At 45.1% G+C, this 17,927-nt stretch overlaps 1 protein-coding gene across 1 annotated transcript in view; it reads left to right on the top strand.

Moving 5' to 3' along the window:
* bahcc1a (BAH domain and coiled-coil containing 1a) overlaps positions 1-17,927 on the top strand; it is a 64,849-nt gene that overhangs the window by 30,998 nt on the left and 15,924 nt on the right. Inside the window, exons 4-14 of the mRNA XM_080511927.1 lie at positions 6,249-6,374; positions 6,533-8,941; positions 10,654-10,768; positions 10,877-11,076; positions 11,227-11,385; positions 12,750-13,087; positions 13,579-13,924; positions 15,056-15,861; positions 15,916-16,003; positions 17,400-17,569; positions 17,682-17,818. Of these exons, the coding sequence (XP_080368053.1) occupies positions 6,249-6,374; positions 6,533-8,941; positions 10,654-10,768; positions 10,877-11,076; positions 11,227-11,385; positions 12,750-13,087; positions 13,579-13,924; positions 15,056-15,861; positions 15,916-16,003; positions 17,400-17,569; positions 17,682-17,818 (4,894 nt within the window). The remainder of the gene's footprint in view (positions 1-6,248; positions 6,375-6,532; positions 8,942-10,653; positions 10,769-10,876; positions 11,077-11,226; positions 11,386-12,749; positions 13,088-13,578; positions 13,925-15,055; positions 15,862-15,915; positions 16,004-17,399; positions 17,570-17,681; positions 17,819-17,927) is intronic.

Raw genomic sequence — 17,927 nt, 5'->3', positions numbered from 1 at the left:
TTGGCGGTTTTGGGGAGGGGGGGCAGGGTTTTGCAGAGTGTATTGTTGCTCTGATATTGTATATTTCTGGCCCGTGTTGGATTTCAACCACAGCACAGCTTGTAATCGTCTAGCAAGAGCTGGGCTCCCACCCTTTTATTTGTGCACCAAAATAGGCTTGGGCCCGGCATGTTATGGTGCCATGGTTTCTGGACACGGAAGCAGGGTCAAAAGTTCAGCTTAGGAATCTTGCGGTATTCGATTCACGTCAGCAGGAATGTCACTCAAGGCTCCCTGAAGCTGCACATGTGAATGTGGGCCAGTAAAAAAGTTGCAGTGATTGCAGAGCTTTCAGCTGGTGTCTCCATCTCAGCTTAATAGGGTGGTTTCCACCCAACACTCAGCAATACAAAACCTCACCACACACGTACTACTGTCAAGCAAATATAAAGGCAACACACGCACACACACGCACACACACACACCAAGTTCACCACCTCACATTTCTACAGCCAGGAAGTCAGATGAGGATAAAATCAGTCAGCTTAATCTGGTCGGGTATTTTGGGAATTGACATGAACAGGATGACAGGTAAATGTAAGAGCCATCAACCCCCCTGATATATTAATGTGAGGTCTGCTCTCCGGAGACCTTGCCACTGTCACATTAAAATATACATGTTCATAATCTCCTTCTAATTACATGGCGGGACGGCTACCCAGTGCCATCCTGTGCGCCGCAGTCTTGTTGACGGACTCCTGTTATTTCAGCCCTCGATTATTTTTTTCTAAGAATAGCCCAGCTTTGTTAGTAAATGGGAGCCGAGTTTGCCAGTCGGGGAGCGTTTGTTATTTATTGTCACTGATCAGTCATGCCCTTCTCGTGTGAGATGTGGCTGAGGCCGATTGGGAGCATTGCAGCTGAGTCTGTTGAGTCTGTGAAGCCACTGGATGCCTCACAGCAACTCCCTGAGTCACTGGACAGCTGATGCACGAGTGAGAATAGGTGAAACTAGGCTTCTTGCAATAAACACGAGAGGAAGCAAGAATGGGTCCGACAGCGGCATCAGCTCCAAACGATAAGTCAGTCAGAAACATTTTTGCTCCAGACTCATTTTGTAAGCATCAATGTTTCTTTTACCTCGTACTTTCAAGGGTTCATTGTCAAACACTTTCTTCTTGTGGAAAAGTAAAATAATATTAAGAATGATGATGATAATGCCAAGCCTAATAAAAGTAATGGAGGTGATTATGACTGGGATTATTACTCAGTTGGCAATGGAGGCCATTATCTCTATTGCAGTTTAATTGCATATAACACACTAAGAGCATGATTGAATCCAGACTGTTCATCAACCACATTCAGCTGTTCCCTCCTCAAGATAATTGCATATTGTCTTTTTCCTGTTTTGCATAAAAAGCAAGTCATCAAAATGAGCGGCACAATTACCCAGACTCTCGCCTCCTCTCTCCGGGTGTCAGCAGAACCCCACCAGCAGCAGAGGAGGCACTGGCTTGTGTGTGTGTGTATGTGTGAGTGTGTGCATTAGTGTCTTACTTGTAACCTCAAAGATATGCTCCTGATTTTTTTTTCACCCCTCTCCGCAAGTGTGTTTTTAAAGTGGCTGCTTACATGCAAATGGAAGCCTAGGAGTTTGAATTTGCATTCAAAAACTCACTTGTGATTGTCTTGTTTCTGGCATATACCTGTCACTATGCAGAAAGTCTTTGTTTTGCAAGTGCGATGACACATTTGTTGCATGTTACTAAACTTTAATCCCTTTAATCAAATTGAGTTGTATAAATTGAATTGCATATCTCAGAGGTCACTGACTGGATCAATAAAAATTAAATACATTTTCTATAAGATAATTATCATACACATTTAGAAATACTATATATTAGAGATAAAAGCAAGTCAATTAATGATGGTACTTTTTAGTTTTCCTCCTCGGGGGCAGCAAAGTTGCAAATATTAGACATGTTTAATACTCTTTTGAAACTACACCTGCAAATCATCTCGTAATTATTTTAAAAAAAAAAGTTATAAATATAGTTTTCATTCAGATAAGTGCAAAAGTGCATTAAAGGAAGCAGGAACTGAATATCAAAAACTTCATTTTTACAAGTAATTTGCAAACCTAAGAATGCACTCGACAGGAATGAACAACAAAAATACATATTTATGAAACAGTGATCCCCAGAGTGATTGAATGAATAATTTTGACATGGAGCGACTTATTTGGTTTTGTTCATTTATTATAAGACTGCAAGTCATAAATTAGAAGCTGATTGACACGATGATAAATGCTGCCTAATGGTAATCTGCTTGAAGACTGTTCAATCTTTGAACTGTTGTTTTTAGGAAAACACCCACATTGGCATTAATAGATATTTTCCTTATTGTCTACACAAAAACGAACCTATCACATTATATGCGCGCATGTGTGTGTGTGTGTGTGTGTGTGTGTGTGTGTGTGTGTGTGTGTGTGTGTGCGCAGTTGGAGACAACCCCCCCCAATAAATAAATTAATGAATTAAATTAAAAAAATGTATTAAACAAAGACGATATTAAAAGGTTAATTTTTTCCCTCTTATATCTACAATAAATTATCTTCTAGAAGTATTCATTTTAATTTAATAAATGTAAAGATTTTACCATCCTAAGATTTCAGTATTAAAATTGTATCTCAATAAAGAAAGAGAAGTTGTTGAATAACTTTGTTTTCCGAACACAGTATTGGCCCTTGTACTGCATGCACTGCATGTCATCTTCACCGAGTTCATATGTGGGCTCCATGTTACAAAGATAAAGAAAGACAGGCATCGTCAAATAATTGTGGGTGCAAAATAACCAACAAATAGTAAAAAAAAAAAAAAAACTACCATACGCTGAGTAGTGACTACTTCAATAAATATAAAATGACTTTCACAACACCTGGATAAAAATGGATTAGGCCCACTGAGCTTGTGAAAGATTTATTTTCAGGTTTGGAACTATTTGAGTAAACCCCTCTGGATCAACTGAGTGGAAAAATCAAAAAGGAAAAAGCAAATAAAGAAGAAAAAATACAGGCTCCTCGGAGGCCCAAGGCCAGCTGGCCGTGGTCCAAATGACTTTGTACATTATGCCACAAACAATCGCTGTCTCATATCTCTGTCCACACATATAGACACACATGCATGCACACACACAATTGCCGGCGTACACCTGTCTAATCCACTTCTGTTTGATACGCCTTTCCAAGCCTATCTTCAGTTGTCCATCTTTCCTTGCAGTTGCTGGCTGTTCCTTTTGTAGGATTTAAGCTGCTTCCCCCAACCCCCTCCAACTCTCCTCTTCCACTCTCCTGCTTCTGTCATTCTCTCTCTCTCTCTCTCTCTCTCTCTCTCTCTCTCTCTCTCTCTCTCTCTCTCTCTCTCTCTCTCTCTCTCTCTCTCTCTCTCTCTCTCTCTCTCTCTTTCTCTCTCTCTCTCTCTTGTGCCAGCCTGCATCCCTTCCTTTCAATTAGTCAAACCTGAAGAGATCCACCAGTGTACTGCCCCTCCTCCGCCAAACATCTCTCGTCTCCTCTCTGCTTCTCCTCCCTTTCTGTGTCTTGATGGTTCTGTCACTTTTTTCTCAATTAGCAGACCTGACAGGCAGCTCAGGCTGCTCCTCCTCTCCTCTTGGTCTTCTTCTGCCATGCTCTCCCTGTTTCTCCCCCTCTGTCCTTCTATCTCTTCATCTCTGAAATGTTACAGCCCTCCCTAAAAAAGGAAAATATCGCATTCTCATTCACATTATCAAAAAGAACCACTCCTGAGTGATTGAATGGGCCTCTATCATCAGAGCAGGTGTTTGAGGAGCACACATAAATGGAGAGATGATGATTTTGTTTGAGAAATGAAATGCTTTCGTCCATCTTCTATGGAGCAGGCTTAATTCCCTTCTGCCTCGAGGCACTATTCTATATGTAGCCCTCTTCTTTGTCCTCTCTTTCGGGCCTGTGTCTCTTAGCCCACCGCGCCGTGAGAAATACCTTCAGAACTTCTGGATATCCCTCCCTGGGATGCGGCACTGTTTGTTCTGCCTCTCGCCCCCTGCTCTCCCCGTGGAAAGAAGGGCGTGCGCTGTGAACTCCCCCTCTGTCATTCACTTGCTGATGCGAAAGAGCGCAGGGCTGCTGTGCAGTCAGCAGACTGCACTAAGACCCAGCTCACGTCGCCTGCAGCAGCAGCAGCAGAAGCAGCAGCTTCCCTTGTCCCGGGCAGATTAATGGCTGAATGGGCTCTGCCGTGCCCAGCAGTCCCCCTCTTGCCGCCCCAATGGAGAGCATGCTGAAACTGAGCGGGCTGGCATTATCGGGCACAGCCAGACCACACTGTGAAAAGGGATTACGCCGTCAATCGTCACGCTCACAAACAACATGCTGCCGCAGAAAAAAAAAAAAAAAAAAAAAGGCCCTCTCCCAGCTTGGATAAAGACTGCCAAACAGCTCTGCTTTTTTTCTCTCCAAAAATCAAAGAGAAACGTCTTGCTTAAACAAAGGATACCCCCCCCCCCCCCCCCCACCCTCGGTGGATGAATTGGCATAAATGTGTGCGCTTATTAATCATGACGGCAAAGTAAGAAAAAGATACAAAAAGAAGGGGAAGGGGAAAAAAGAGTAAAAGAGGTAGAAAATAGGTGAAAGAAATACAAAGAAAGAACAAGTGAGAGTATGTAATTATCACCCCATTGCCCTCCTCAGAAAGCAGCACCTCCTGTGTTATTGCAGGGCTGTTTGCCCTCTCTGTGCATTTCATTAATTAAGATGGGAGGATGCAGAGGCCGAACTGAGACGAGGTCATTAAGCCCACCACAACACTCCTCCCACCCCAGAGCCGGCTCACAGCACCGGCCTCATTGTTCCAGTGGCAGAAAGTGAGACATTCAACACTCAAAGCCGCTGTAAAAAATCAAGCCACACACACACACACACACACACACACACACACACACACACACACACACACACACACGCACACACACTGCATGTGTGCTTTACGAGATCAGGTGACAGACTCGCCAACATAAATGCGTCGGGTCTTTCTTTTAGCGTGTGTGAAGCTGTATTTTCCTGTGCTTTTCCTCATCCGTCTTCCTTCACTCCTTCTTCAAGTTGTGTTTGAAAGTTAAGCTGGAGAGACGGACAGGTGCACAGGCAGGAAAATGTGAAAATGAAGACACGAACCTACTGGACGTCTCTGGATGACTGAGGTTACAGAGATCATTGGATGTGGCAGTTATTGGCCTGTCACTCAATTTTAAAGACTGGAATAAGACTACCTGTCCTTTCTTTATGGTATTTTCTCTTCTGAAATGGGTTTACTCCTCATGAAAGTGCTATTTATTTAGGAGGCCCCCAATGTCACATTTTTAACAGTGTTTCATTCAGCATCACATTACATAATATGCTCAGCAGACTGCAGCTCTATAGGATTGCTGACAGCCAGAAATGTCATCACCATACTGCCCCATTTTTGTGTTTCACATGTTCTTTGATTTTTTTTTTTTTAATTCAATCTCTGTCTTGCACTTCTTTGATAATAATTAATAAATTGGACAGCAGAGAGAGGCTAATTTAATTTGCATTGCCACGTTCAGATGCTATAGTTACCCGATTGCAGTGAAAATGGGTTGTCATAGTGATGCGTTTTCTTTGTCCTAATATTGCAGAGGGCTTTCATCTCAGTCCATCTTTTCTCTATGCTCCACCCTCAAAGTGCTTTGTGTTCTCAAATGTCCCAATGCAAAAACGATGGTTTTTTTTTTTGGTTTATTTGTGTTGGAAAAGCCCTCCAGATGGGCTTGATGTAATAAGCCCAGCCCAGGTGTACAGGCTTATAGGCCAAACATCCCAGTGACCTTTTACCTCTGATGTGGGTCAGTAAAGGTCAGCCATGAAGCTCTCTGTTCATTGTGAATGTAGGCTTCAAATCCATTCTTATCACTCCATTCAGATGGGTAGATGTGTCACGGCCAGTTCTGAGAGCATGATAAAGAAAGAGCCATATGTTTCAAAGACAAATTTCATATAATACAGCAATCCCTGAGCTTGTCTTTTATTGTTTGCATTCTAAACTCAGACAGGAAAGGCAAACAAGAGCAGCAGAGCCAGTACTTATTTGCGTATGAACACCACCAGCTGCATTGGACCTGAAGGATTACACTGGATAACTGCATCTCAGGGGCTGTTGTCCTGTCTTATTCTGTCTCTTCTTCCCTTTCTCTTCCATTCATTTCAGCAGGTCCAGGGTATCCTCGATTCTCAGGGAGTCTGGCTCACACTTTCCTTCCAATGAGCCACTTGGATCATCATGCCAACAGTGGAGTTCTCTACGGGCAGCACCGTTTCTATGACACGCAAAAAGGTGATACGCAAGATCACATCCATATGATCATGCCAATTTAAACATTTGGATTCCAATAAAACAATGCAGTCTCACATTGAGGGAAAACAGTATATGATTGCTTGGTTTTTTTCCTTTTCTAATTTGACTATTTCTTCCTTTTTTATTTGATCTTTTAGAGAACTTCTACCTTCGAGGTCTCCCATCCCAGCCACCTCTGATTTCAGCCAATCACAGTTTACCACCGATGTCCAGAGCAGGTTCAGGACACTCTCAGGGGTCCTGTAGCCGAGACAGAGATCCGGGGGTCGCCACTGGCCTACATAAGGGTCTTAAGGAGGCATCGGTGGAGAGAGGAGTGGTATCTGTCAAAGACAAGGAGCGAACCAGTAGCAAACATGAGGCTAAGGAGAGACAGCAACAGCAGCAGCAGCAGCACCACAACCACCAGCCACCCCAGCCCACACACCATCACCATTCCCATACCCATCAGCAGCACTCGCACTACCCACAGCACCCACTGCCCCTGGAGGAGGTCAACAGTCGCGCCCTGGAGAGGCACAAGGCCTCCCTCACTATGGAGTATAGCAAAGAAAATCCACAGACTATGGGCAAGCCCCTCAGTGCCTGTTTGCACAATGGCAAGATGCAAAATGGAGATGCAGGAACTGGAGCAGCAGCTAAGGTCTCCATGTCCAGCTGTGGAGGGGAGGGTGCAGCTCTTCGGGCTATGGGGGGTGGGGGGAGCAGCCAGGGTAGACATATGGGGTCAAGTGGCAGTAGTCGCTGCACCAAAGAGGGGATAAGTGGGGAGATGAGGATCAGTGAACAACCCTCAGACTGTTTAGAAAGGGGTCAGGCACCACTTCACCACTCTTTGCCCTACTCTGTGCCCCCACCTCTACACATGGGTTCTGCGGCTGGAGGTGCACACCCTCATCCGCATCCTCATGCACACCCCCACACGCATCCTCATCCAGGAGGCTTCCATTGTCTGCAGCTCCACCCCAGCCATCCACACCACCCACATCATTCCCATCATACACACCACCATCCAGACTTCTTCTGCCCACCCCCACCGGCTCCTCTAGCCAACCCTGCCTCACATGAACGAGGGCCCGTCAATGTGGGGCGAGACCCTAAAGTTACTGGGCCTACATTTGTGCCATCTGTTGCAGACCTAGGGGATAAATCTAATGGTCCATTCCAGCTTGGTAACCCCGACTGCCAGGGTGTGGGCAGCGGAGGAGGCAGCAATGCCAAGGACAAGACCGTAGAAAAAAATGGTGGTGGGCACCATAGTAGTTGGCACAGAAAACAGACACAGCAGCAACAACAACAACAGCAGCAGCAACAGCAACACCCATACAGAAAGACAGAGAAGGCTCCCGACTGGATGCAGTCCCATCATCAACACATGCCGCCATCACAGCTTCCTCCACTCCCTCAACAGCAGCCTTCACATTCTCAGCAGCAGCAGCAGCAGCAGCAGCAGCAGCAGCACCAGGTCGTGCGATCGCGCAGTGCTGAGTGCATTAACAGTGGTGTGGACATGGACGCGTTCAGACCCTCACTGCCCCAGGGGCCCAAGGCAGGGCACTCTATCCCTCATTCTGTAAACACTTCTCCCTACAGAGACTGTTCCCATCCAGGACCCCCACCCAACTCCTCACCACTTGCAAATAAAAACATGGGGCCACACAGTGGGACGGGAGCTCCCCACGGTCCTGGTGGCAGCTGCTCCTTACAGAGAGACGGTCAGAAGGTAGCCAGGATTCGCCACCAGCAGCATGGCCGACCTGGCCCCGATGCTCTGTCTCCGGCTGAGATGAACCAGGGGAGCACCCAGGAGCTTAAAAGAAAAATGGAAATGTCCCCTTATGGTTACAGCAACAGCAGTGGGCAGCACCACCACCAGCAGCCCCCGGTGCCACCATGGGTGATGAGGCCTCCTCATCATATGACACAACCTGAGGAGGAGCAGAGAAAGTCTTACATGGAGTTAGGCAGCACTGGTGGGCAACACTCCCAGCAGCAGCAGCAGCAGCAGCAGCAGCAGCAACAGCAACAACAACAACAACAACAACAACAACAACAACAACAACAACAGCAGCAGCAGCAGCCAGGAATGAACCTGCCCCCTCCTCAGCCCCCCACTGTACCCCCCCACAGTCAGCAGCAGCAGCAGCAGCAGCAACAACCTGATCCCCAGGGTCCAACTCAGGGTGAGAGCAGCGCCATGAAAAGCTTACTAAAGTATAGCAACCAGCAACAGCCACTGCTCCTCTCCCAGAAGAGCCCCTTTGGGGGGTTAGGAAATCTCAAATCAGGTCCGTCTGGGGGTAGCTGTGCACTGCAGGGCAACAAACAGACTCTACCTTCCAGGAAAGGCCCAGCCAATGACGGCGAGCGCCCTGATTACAGTGGGCGGACACGGGACATGGGGGAGGCAGGTCACGGGGAAAGTGAGGTGCGACAGCCACCAGTGGGAATTGCCGTGGCGGTGGCAAGACAAAGGGAGCCACCTTGTCGTTCAGCAGACAGTCATCCCAACAGCCGGCAGGGCAGAGTACATCCCTCTGTGAAAGGTAAGCAGTGTGGGTGACGGCCTCACAAGAGGAAAATAATATGAAACCATTTTTTTTCAAGTCTGCGACCTGCAAATGACCTCGCAGAGGGAAAAAGAAAACAAAGGTTAAAAGAAGCAAGTGAAATGCTCTGAAGCAAAATGATTCTAAAAAGAAATAATATTAAGTTAAATGTTTCACGTAGAGGTCACACAGAAGTAAATTATTGATAAATGCTTTCAGAGTCTTTTATACTGTAACCTTCTCACATAATTGTAATTTTTATAGTTTGATTATCATTTGTTATACAGGTTAATTTTAAGGTCCTACACACGTCCTACAACATACACTTACTCTCTATCAACATAATACATTTTTGCCTGAAAAAAACCCCCACCTATTTCTCTAAAATGCTTTGGATTTAGCTCCACACTTTTATCTTTGTTCAACACAAACACGTCTGAAAGTATATGAATAGCTCCTCCTCTTTTTTTCACCCACCACTCTGGCCCTTTTATGCTCTACCTTTCTTGAGGTTCATCCAGAAGTCATGTATCACATATCAGAATAGTTTAACATTTTACACATTAGTCATGAGAGGGATGAAAATTGTAACAAAAGAGAACATGAGCCTTTGACTTCGCCACAGCCCAGACTGCAAGCATTCATGATGCATACACTCCTAAGATGTAAACATAGAGAAAATGAAAGCAACAATTTTTAGCATGCATCCACAATAGTGCTGCACAATATCAACTGACCATGCGATATTGTGGTGACAATTTTATTATATTAGATGGTTTTCATGTCTTTGTGCTTTGGGATTTGTTCTTCCAAATAAAAGTGTTTTCTATTCCCCCAAATTTACGCCAGCTGTGACTGGATCATGTACATAGAAGTGTTTCTGAAGCAGAACAGTTTGTTCGCTTTGCTGCTTGCTTCTGTTCAGTATCCACCAGGCATTAAATAATTAGGGCTCTTAAATTTTTACGAGTTAATTGACAATTGATGTGAATTAATTCAATTTTTCTTTCATATTTAAAATTTAGTCAATTTGAATTTACAGAGCATGACTGCATAATGTCTGTGAACATTTAGAGCTGTTCAGTCTTTTTGATATCTATGGAGCATGTTTTGAGATGATATGATCTTACGAAATGATTAATTTGTAATATATAGTGCAGCCCAAGTCTAAAACACACACAAATATTTTTTTTTCAACGAGAGAGTGATGTTTGATATGTTTGTGCAGCATTGTTATAAAATCAGAAAAAAGTGTTATAGCTTTGCCACCTGAGTGAGGTAAAGTATGAAGAATGAGACTCTGTCAATGTTGTTTAACCTTTAAGTGGTTTCCTTCAAAATAACGGACATGCTATTGTCTTTTTAACTCACATCTGCTTTAAAGTAAACAGAAAAAGACGCAACAAAAGGAGCATGTTAAAATGCTTAAATCCTTCATTTGAAGTTTACTTGATTAAATATGAATGTTCCAAGTATGCCATGAAAGCATTCAGGTTCCAAATGTATTGGCAATGTCAGCAAAATGTTTTTTTCTTCTTCTGAAAAGAGTACCAAAACTGATTATTGGGTCAAATATCATAAATAAGCATTGAGGGAAAAATCTGAAATGTTTTCGCTTGCAAGTCACGAGTGTCATGTGAAATGTGTAAAACTTGGGTATGGGACTTTAAGATAACACACAACAAAAAACGCTGCTGTTTGTCCTCCAGGACCCCCTCGCTCCATGTATCCCTCAGATCCCACCACTGAGGATGAGAGGAAAAGGATGAATGAGGAGCAAATCGGCGTCACCTGCTTGGATAGAGAGAGAGATGCATATATCAGGTGAGGCGATGTAAAGCTTTTTCTTGAAGCCCAAAATCCCCAATTTAGATATGGACTTCAGGAAATCTTCTATATAATGGGCTCACTTGTGTCTTTTGTCTTTTGCAGGGATAATAAAGAACGGGTGGAGTTTGCGAGGATCCACCCCTCGAACAGCTGTCATGGAGACCTCACTTCTCATCTCATGGTCCCAGGTGGGACTTCACTCCAGTCTGGTCAGTTAGGAGACCCCACTGCACATTCTGCCCACCATCACTGGATGCCAAGAACTGGAAGCCCATCACTTTGGATGACAGGACACTCTTATGGTAGGAGAACAGCAACAGTTTAGGAAACTTGCATCATAAAAACTGTGCATGGAATACATAAAAAAACAACCCCAAAGGATTTCAGTTTTTGCAACGTCATTGAATATAATGCACCCTTGGTTTGAACAAAGTATCTTTTTCATGTAGCAGGTATAGGTCATACAACCCTGCACCAGAATCTACCCCCAGGTTTCTCTGCCGCCATGCCAGGACCTCTGCAGCCAGTCCTGCCTCTGCCCCAGGATCCCTCTGCACAACTGGTGGTCCTGCCCTCTGAGCCTCCCACCCACCCTGCAACCCATCACCTGGGTATGACATAACCTTGCTGTCTCCCCTGTAAAGCCGAATTAATTCAACAACAAAAAAAAATCTAAATCAGTTGGGGTGGGGTGAAAGTTGTAATTACAAACTTATGGTATCATATTGCTATTCACAATAGAATGGAAACAATCAGATGTTTTGCCTCCGTCATATTCACGCACGCGCGGACGCACACACACACACACACACACACACACACACACACACACACACACACACACACACACACACACACACACACACACACACACACACACACACCGATGAGCTCAGCAGCAGTGCTCTCAGTGGGCCAGGATCCTCATGCATGGCTATATGTGCCTTACGGTAGACCACAACGGGAGAGGATGAGTTAGAGTGTTAGGAAGTGAAAGAGCGAGGGCAGGATCACTTCTCAAAAGTCATTGTAGACACAAATCCAGTGAGCAGGCTGTGAAATTTAATTAGCTGCAATCTTTGACGGAACATTTCCTTCCCTGCTCCATGGGAGCTTCAGCTGAGAGGGGAAGTGCATCGAGAGAAACTTTCCCACAGGAAGCATTTGCACATCCAAGTTTATGTGCCTGCATTCGTACGGTGCCTTGCAAATTTGGTGAAAGATCAAGTCATTTTAGATTAAACTGTTAATGTGTGTAATATACAACTGATGCAGTGAAAAAGGAAAAACACACAGGACTGTCTAAGTGGAACATACATAATTGCATATGCTAAATTAAGTTATTCTTAAAGCCCACATGATGAAGCAGGATGTAAAATTTTTAAATATGTTATACACGGATATGGGAACTCAGCACACTGCTGGTCCCTCGTCATTGGGTTGGTAGGGCAGGTTGAACTTTCTGGCATCAAGGCCACACTGTATACTCCCATGATTCAAATATATTCTCATCCAACTATTGTGACCTCTAATCAACTCTAAGACCATCATCATCTGTTCACAGTTCATCATTGTCATAACTTTATTTTTTTCCAGCATTCCAAAATTCTCGAAGCACTTCTTAAGAAACGGAGCGGGGGAGGGTGTGGGATAGCTGCTGCTGCCTGGGGAGATGTTGTTCTGTGGAGTCAAAAATCCCTTTTTTTTTTTTTTTTTCAAAGGATAGATGTTGTTTCTATAAAATGTAAATATACAATGATTTTTAAATGATCCATTATGGTTTTGCTGTTTTGAGAAAGTTGTGTGGGAGGTACATAATGATAGATATGGAAAACAGTCGCTTTCTGTTCACTAAAATATTCGAGTATTGCACATTGTGTGAGCGTGCACAACTCTGGGTGTGTGTGCATGCACGCATGTGTTTTTGTTCTAAGGTAGCCCCCTCCATCACATTCCTCCTCCTTTTTCTCATTAGATGTGATGGAGCAGCAAGGGCTGTGGCCCCCTGTGTACGGTGCCCGGGGCCCACCCTCCCACATGCAGCATCCTGCTGTGTACTCCCGATCTCAGTTTCTACGGCAACAGGAGCTGTACGCGCTCCAGCAGCATCAACAGCTCCAGCATCAGCATCATAGTCACCAGTCCCAGCAACCGCAGCTGCAGTCTCAACCTCAGCAGCCGCTGCCACAGCAGCAGCAGCAGCAGCAGCAGCAGCAGCAACAACAGCAGCAGCAGCAGCAACAGCAGCAGCAACAGCAACACAGGGCTGCACACGGCATGAGCATGCAGCATCAAGCCCCTCACAATGCACAAGTGAGTATAGCCTGACCAGGAAGAGAAATTAATCAAGTTTTCAACACATTGAAAGCAGAAACAGACAAAAGAGAACAACACTAAAGCACAGTGAATCATTTCAAAATCTCACATGAATTTTCATTTTGCACTCGCCTGACATTTTGGGTGGAGAACTGCTCATTATAAGCCCATCGGGCAAAAAGCTTCTGGTTTCAATGGGAGGGGCTTTGACTCAGTTGGTAGATCAGGTCATCTCTCTATCAGAAGGTTGCAGTGTCCTTGAGCAAGACACTGAACTCAAAATTGCTCCCAATGGATGGACTGAGCGACTTGCCTGGCAGCTGCCTCCATTGGTGTGTGAATGTGTGTGTGAATGGGTGAATGTGACTCACAATGTAAAGTGCTCTGGGGACTGTTCAAGCCGTACCATTCAGTGGCTAAAAATCATTTCCCAAGGACTTGTCTGAATATAGATATGAACAATTTTTTTTTTTTTTTTAATGCTACAGATACAGAAGAGAACAGACGAGCCGTCGGTGGAACTTGAGGAACTCATTTCAGAACCCAGAACATCTAAATCCGCCAAAGACTACTCTTATAACCCCCCACAGAGGAACGCCTCACCCGCGGGAGCCTGCACAGCTCACTTGTCCCCTTGCTGCCAGTCCCCTTCATTGCGACAGCATCCAAAAAGCACTCCCTCCACGCCTTGCCCAGCTCCCAGTCCTGTCGCAGCAGCACCCCACTCACCTGCTATCAGCCCTGCCCCACCTCAGATGCTCAAGGGGGCTGAATCCCAGGACAAGAGAGGAGAAGGACAACCCCCGCAGGATTACCCACAGTCTCTGGAGCCTGGTAGGCACAAATGCAAACAGAACCATACACATGCATCTCATAGTTTAAGCAATCAGGACATTATCAACAAATGTCTTCCCAAACAACAAGCTGATGGTAAGCAGGTAAGGAAAACAAGGAAAAAACACAGTTAAACACCACTTTCTTCAATATACTGATTAGCAATTTGAATTGCAACTGCTGAAAGATCCCTTTATCCTGCTGTGTTGTGGTGATGTGTGGGTGGATCTTTTGGCAAGTGCCTGGTTGACTAAACAGCTCAAAGCTGAAGAAAATGGCTGCTGGCTGTGCCTGAGCTTTCCAGCACTGTTACCTTGCAAATCATCAAGAAGCACCTCAATAGGATCGCTTGCTTCGTTTCTCTGCCCTCACTGGCCCTGTGATCTCTTCATCAATATTAATATGTGGCTAACAACTCCTGCTCACCGGTTGAGTTGTCTCTGGCTTGTTGATAACCCAAAGGTCTGACCCACTTCAAATAAGGCACGCATGCATGGTTACGTAAGATCTTCTATCCCCTCTTCTGCTGAGTTTTCAGGCAAATTAATACATGTTTATTTTCCCAGGTGTTTCACCTTTGTAACTATGTAACAATAGCACCAAGATTCATGTGATAATGATGTGAAAAATTTAAAATGGAAGATATTATAAAACATATTGGATGTATAAAAAAAAAAAAGTTTATTCCACTGTATTTATACTTCTTTAGTTAAGCCCAGGGGTTTTGAAATTTTGTGAAATAATGGCTGTGTTTTAAATATTATTTCAGCTCAATTTTGGAAAAGCAGATTTTTTTTGTGGGTGTTGATGATAAGAAATCCACAAAAATAAGCATAAAAATGATTCAAAAGTTTCAGTTTTCATAGAGTATCTCTTAGTTTTAGACTCAATGGAGTGAATTTTTGTGTATTTATGCTTATTTGTCTTCTGTGTGGTTTTACAGCAGTGTAAACTAGTGATTGTAGTCAAAATAGTATTGTCATATTTCAGCTTTTCAAGTCCAGTGTAATTATTTATGAACTACTGATAATTTATTAAGGAAATCTCAGACACCTGTCACACTAATTCTGACATGTAAAAATACTGGTTTAGCAAATATAAAGAATGATGTTTTTACTTTTTTGTCAATAGATTTGCCTCCTGGATACACCTACCCTGCCATTGCCATGGGCTACAGAAATGGCCCTTCGCCTCAGGATGTTCGTCTGGCTGAACCAGCTGACCTGGAAGCAGTCCAAGTGGAGCCTGCAGAGCATGCTCCACAGTCACTTGCCAGCTTGGGGGAGGAGTTAGATTGCCAAGTGGCAATGAGGCCCCTCCCAGAGCCACTCCCACTCAAGGAAGTGGAGCATGAGGAGGCGGAAAGAGTGCCTGACAGCATTCTGGAGCAGAGAGAGGAGGTGGAGGCGACAGCAGCGACAGCAGCCAACTATGTACCTGGAGAGCAGGAGGCAGAGGAGCCGGGGCCAGCTGAGGAAGATGTGCTGGTCTGCCCGCCCGCTGAAAGCCCAGTGTGTGAGGCAGCGTCCTGTCCAGTCCCCCTTTCAACGGAAGAGTCCGACAGGCCAGTGGCTGTCATTACCTTGGAAGAAGACGACGATGAGGAGGTGGCTGGGGAGAGTCAGGTGGGGCATGCACAAAAGGTTAACATGTCTGAAGAGCAGCAGCCAGAGCTGCCGGCCATCATCGAGCTGGACCCCGCTACCCCTGCAGCGTCTGAATCGCAGCCTTTGCCCCCCGAGGGGGCGAACGACTGCGAAAAGCAGCATGAGAATACCACGGCCTCTGGGGATGCCTCGGTGGATTTTGTGTGTCTTTCCCCGGCCTCAATGTCTGTCCCAAGCCCAAGTGAAGCAACTGTTGCCGTGCCCCACAAACCCCTCGTGCCCTGTTACTGGAGTCTGGAGCTGCTGATAGCGGCTGCTTTCTGCACGGATGTACCTCCATTTCCCCTTTTCCCTTTTAGCACCCCATCCGTTGCCCCATCGCAGTGCAGCCCCCACCAGGGTATGGAGCTTCTGAGTGAGCTCGCCGATCTGGAGCGGCAGCAGCAGAAGCGCACCTGTGGGAAAAGCCAGGGTGAGGGACAGTAGATCTTCCACAACTCACGCACACTGGCATGCACACAGCAACACACTCACGTCGGCGTGATATTCTCCTTGCTCATAATTTACCCTCCTCCTTCCGTATGTCCACTGAGACAAACTCCCACTCCCCCCTCAGGCCTAGCCTCCGTCGCTCTGTGTTCCCTCCCAGATACTCCTCTCTTCCTGCTGGTCTCAAAAGCCTCTGGTGGATTCTAACACGTCCCCAGAGAGGCTGTCTGCATGCCGGCTTGCCGTTGCTCTTCTTTGGTGTGTTAAAGGCACTTTTATTTCCTAAAAGGCTGCTCTAACGATGCACAAGCCTCAGGAGAGGGAGAAGAAGCAGGAGGACAGGGCTGAACTGCATGCGAAGGGGTGTACACCTTCCTCTCTCGCTCCTTCTCTCTCTCCCTTCCAGCTTTCCTTGGGGGGGCTGTCGCTCTCTCTCCGTCCTGCAGCTGTTTGATCCACACATGCACAAATGCGCTCGTACCCAAGCATACACATAAACATGCACGAAAACACACACAATTGCAAATACACACTAAAACAAAAAAGGAGCCCCACCGATTGGTTTCCTTCTCTCCTAAACACAACACGTTACTGAAAGTTAGTGTGTAATCACAAAAGCAGTCGATGTTTTCAGCACCCTGGAGCATTGCCTGGCTAATTAGATCCCATTGTTTTAAAGTGCCTTTAAAAGCTTCCTTGTTTTTCAAAGCACCATGTGATTTTTTTTTTCCCTTTCTCTTATTCATGCAAAAGGATGTTTTGTGTTTACCACAGCATCCTAATGCATTTAACTGCTCCCAAAAGAGGCTTCTATAAAAAGGATATCATTTGATTCTGAAGTCACTGATGTTGTCTTCATGATGCGATACTGTTGACAGCTTAGAGGAAGTGGCACATGTCGATTTAGAGTCACAACAATAGTCCTTACCAAAACAAGTGAAAAGAGTCAGTATTTTTTTTAAATATTATTTATTCATGTTGAGATGTAACACAGTGTTACTTTGTAAACAAAATGTCATGTTTCTCCTGTGACATGTGTGAAGTCTTTGCTATTTAGGATGACTAGTGCAGTCTGTTAATGGCAGATAGTCCAGTAAAGGCCATAGGCAGAAAAAGGCCAGTCGTAAGAGTTTGGCCCAGATGGCCAGTGACACAGCAGCATCTGGTGAGTCCAGATTGATATGACCTTCTAAATGCTACTGCCTCCTCATCCTGACATGATGCACCTAATTTAACGTTTGTTTCCAAAAAGCCACATGTAAGTTTTGAGGATAAATATATATCTTCTTGGTGCCCCGAGAATAACTTTGACATGAAAGTTCAACTGCAGACACATATAGACACAATCTCATATCAGTGCTTTCTTTGTTTCCCAACAGATGAAGAGTTACTCATGTTTGACCTTCAAAGCCTTGCTACCTTGGCCACAGCCCGAGCGTTGGAGTTGGGCTCCCAGGAGAGTAGCAGCATGGGGTCAGGGCGACACTTCCCAGCACGCAGGACCCTCAATTTACGTCGGAAATGCGGCTGGACACCTCGCAACGAACCAGTAAGAGTACAACAGTAGCGTGACGTTATATGTGCTTCCAAGCCATCCTATGTTTTCTTCACTTTCTTCACTTCACCCTATTCGTAATGAACATCCTACGTTTTTTTATTAGGTGTGCCCGGCCAAAGTTAGCATGGAAACAATGGATGGGCCTGAGCTTGCAATGCGTGTGAAGTTGGCTGAGATACAGCGTCGCTACAAAGAGAAGCAAAAAGAGCTTGCAAAGCTTCAGAGGAAACATGATCATCAGTGAGTGTGACTTCATCCTAAATTACACTGAGTTAATATGCACAACGTGAAATCAAACTGTATTAAAAAATGTGAACCTATTTGATTCTATTTCCAGAATGCATAGCTC

The sequence above is a fragment of the Blennius ocellaris genome (genome assembly GCF_963422515.1).
Source record: "Blennius ocellaris genome assembly, chromosome: 16".
NCBI lineage: Eukaryota > Metazoa > Chordata > Actinopteri > Blenniiformes > Blenniidae > Blennius > Blennius ocellaris.
The sequence above is the reverse complement of the archived record's forward strand: the minus strand, read 5'-3'. Positions and strand labels throughout refer to the sequence as shown.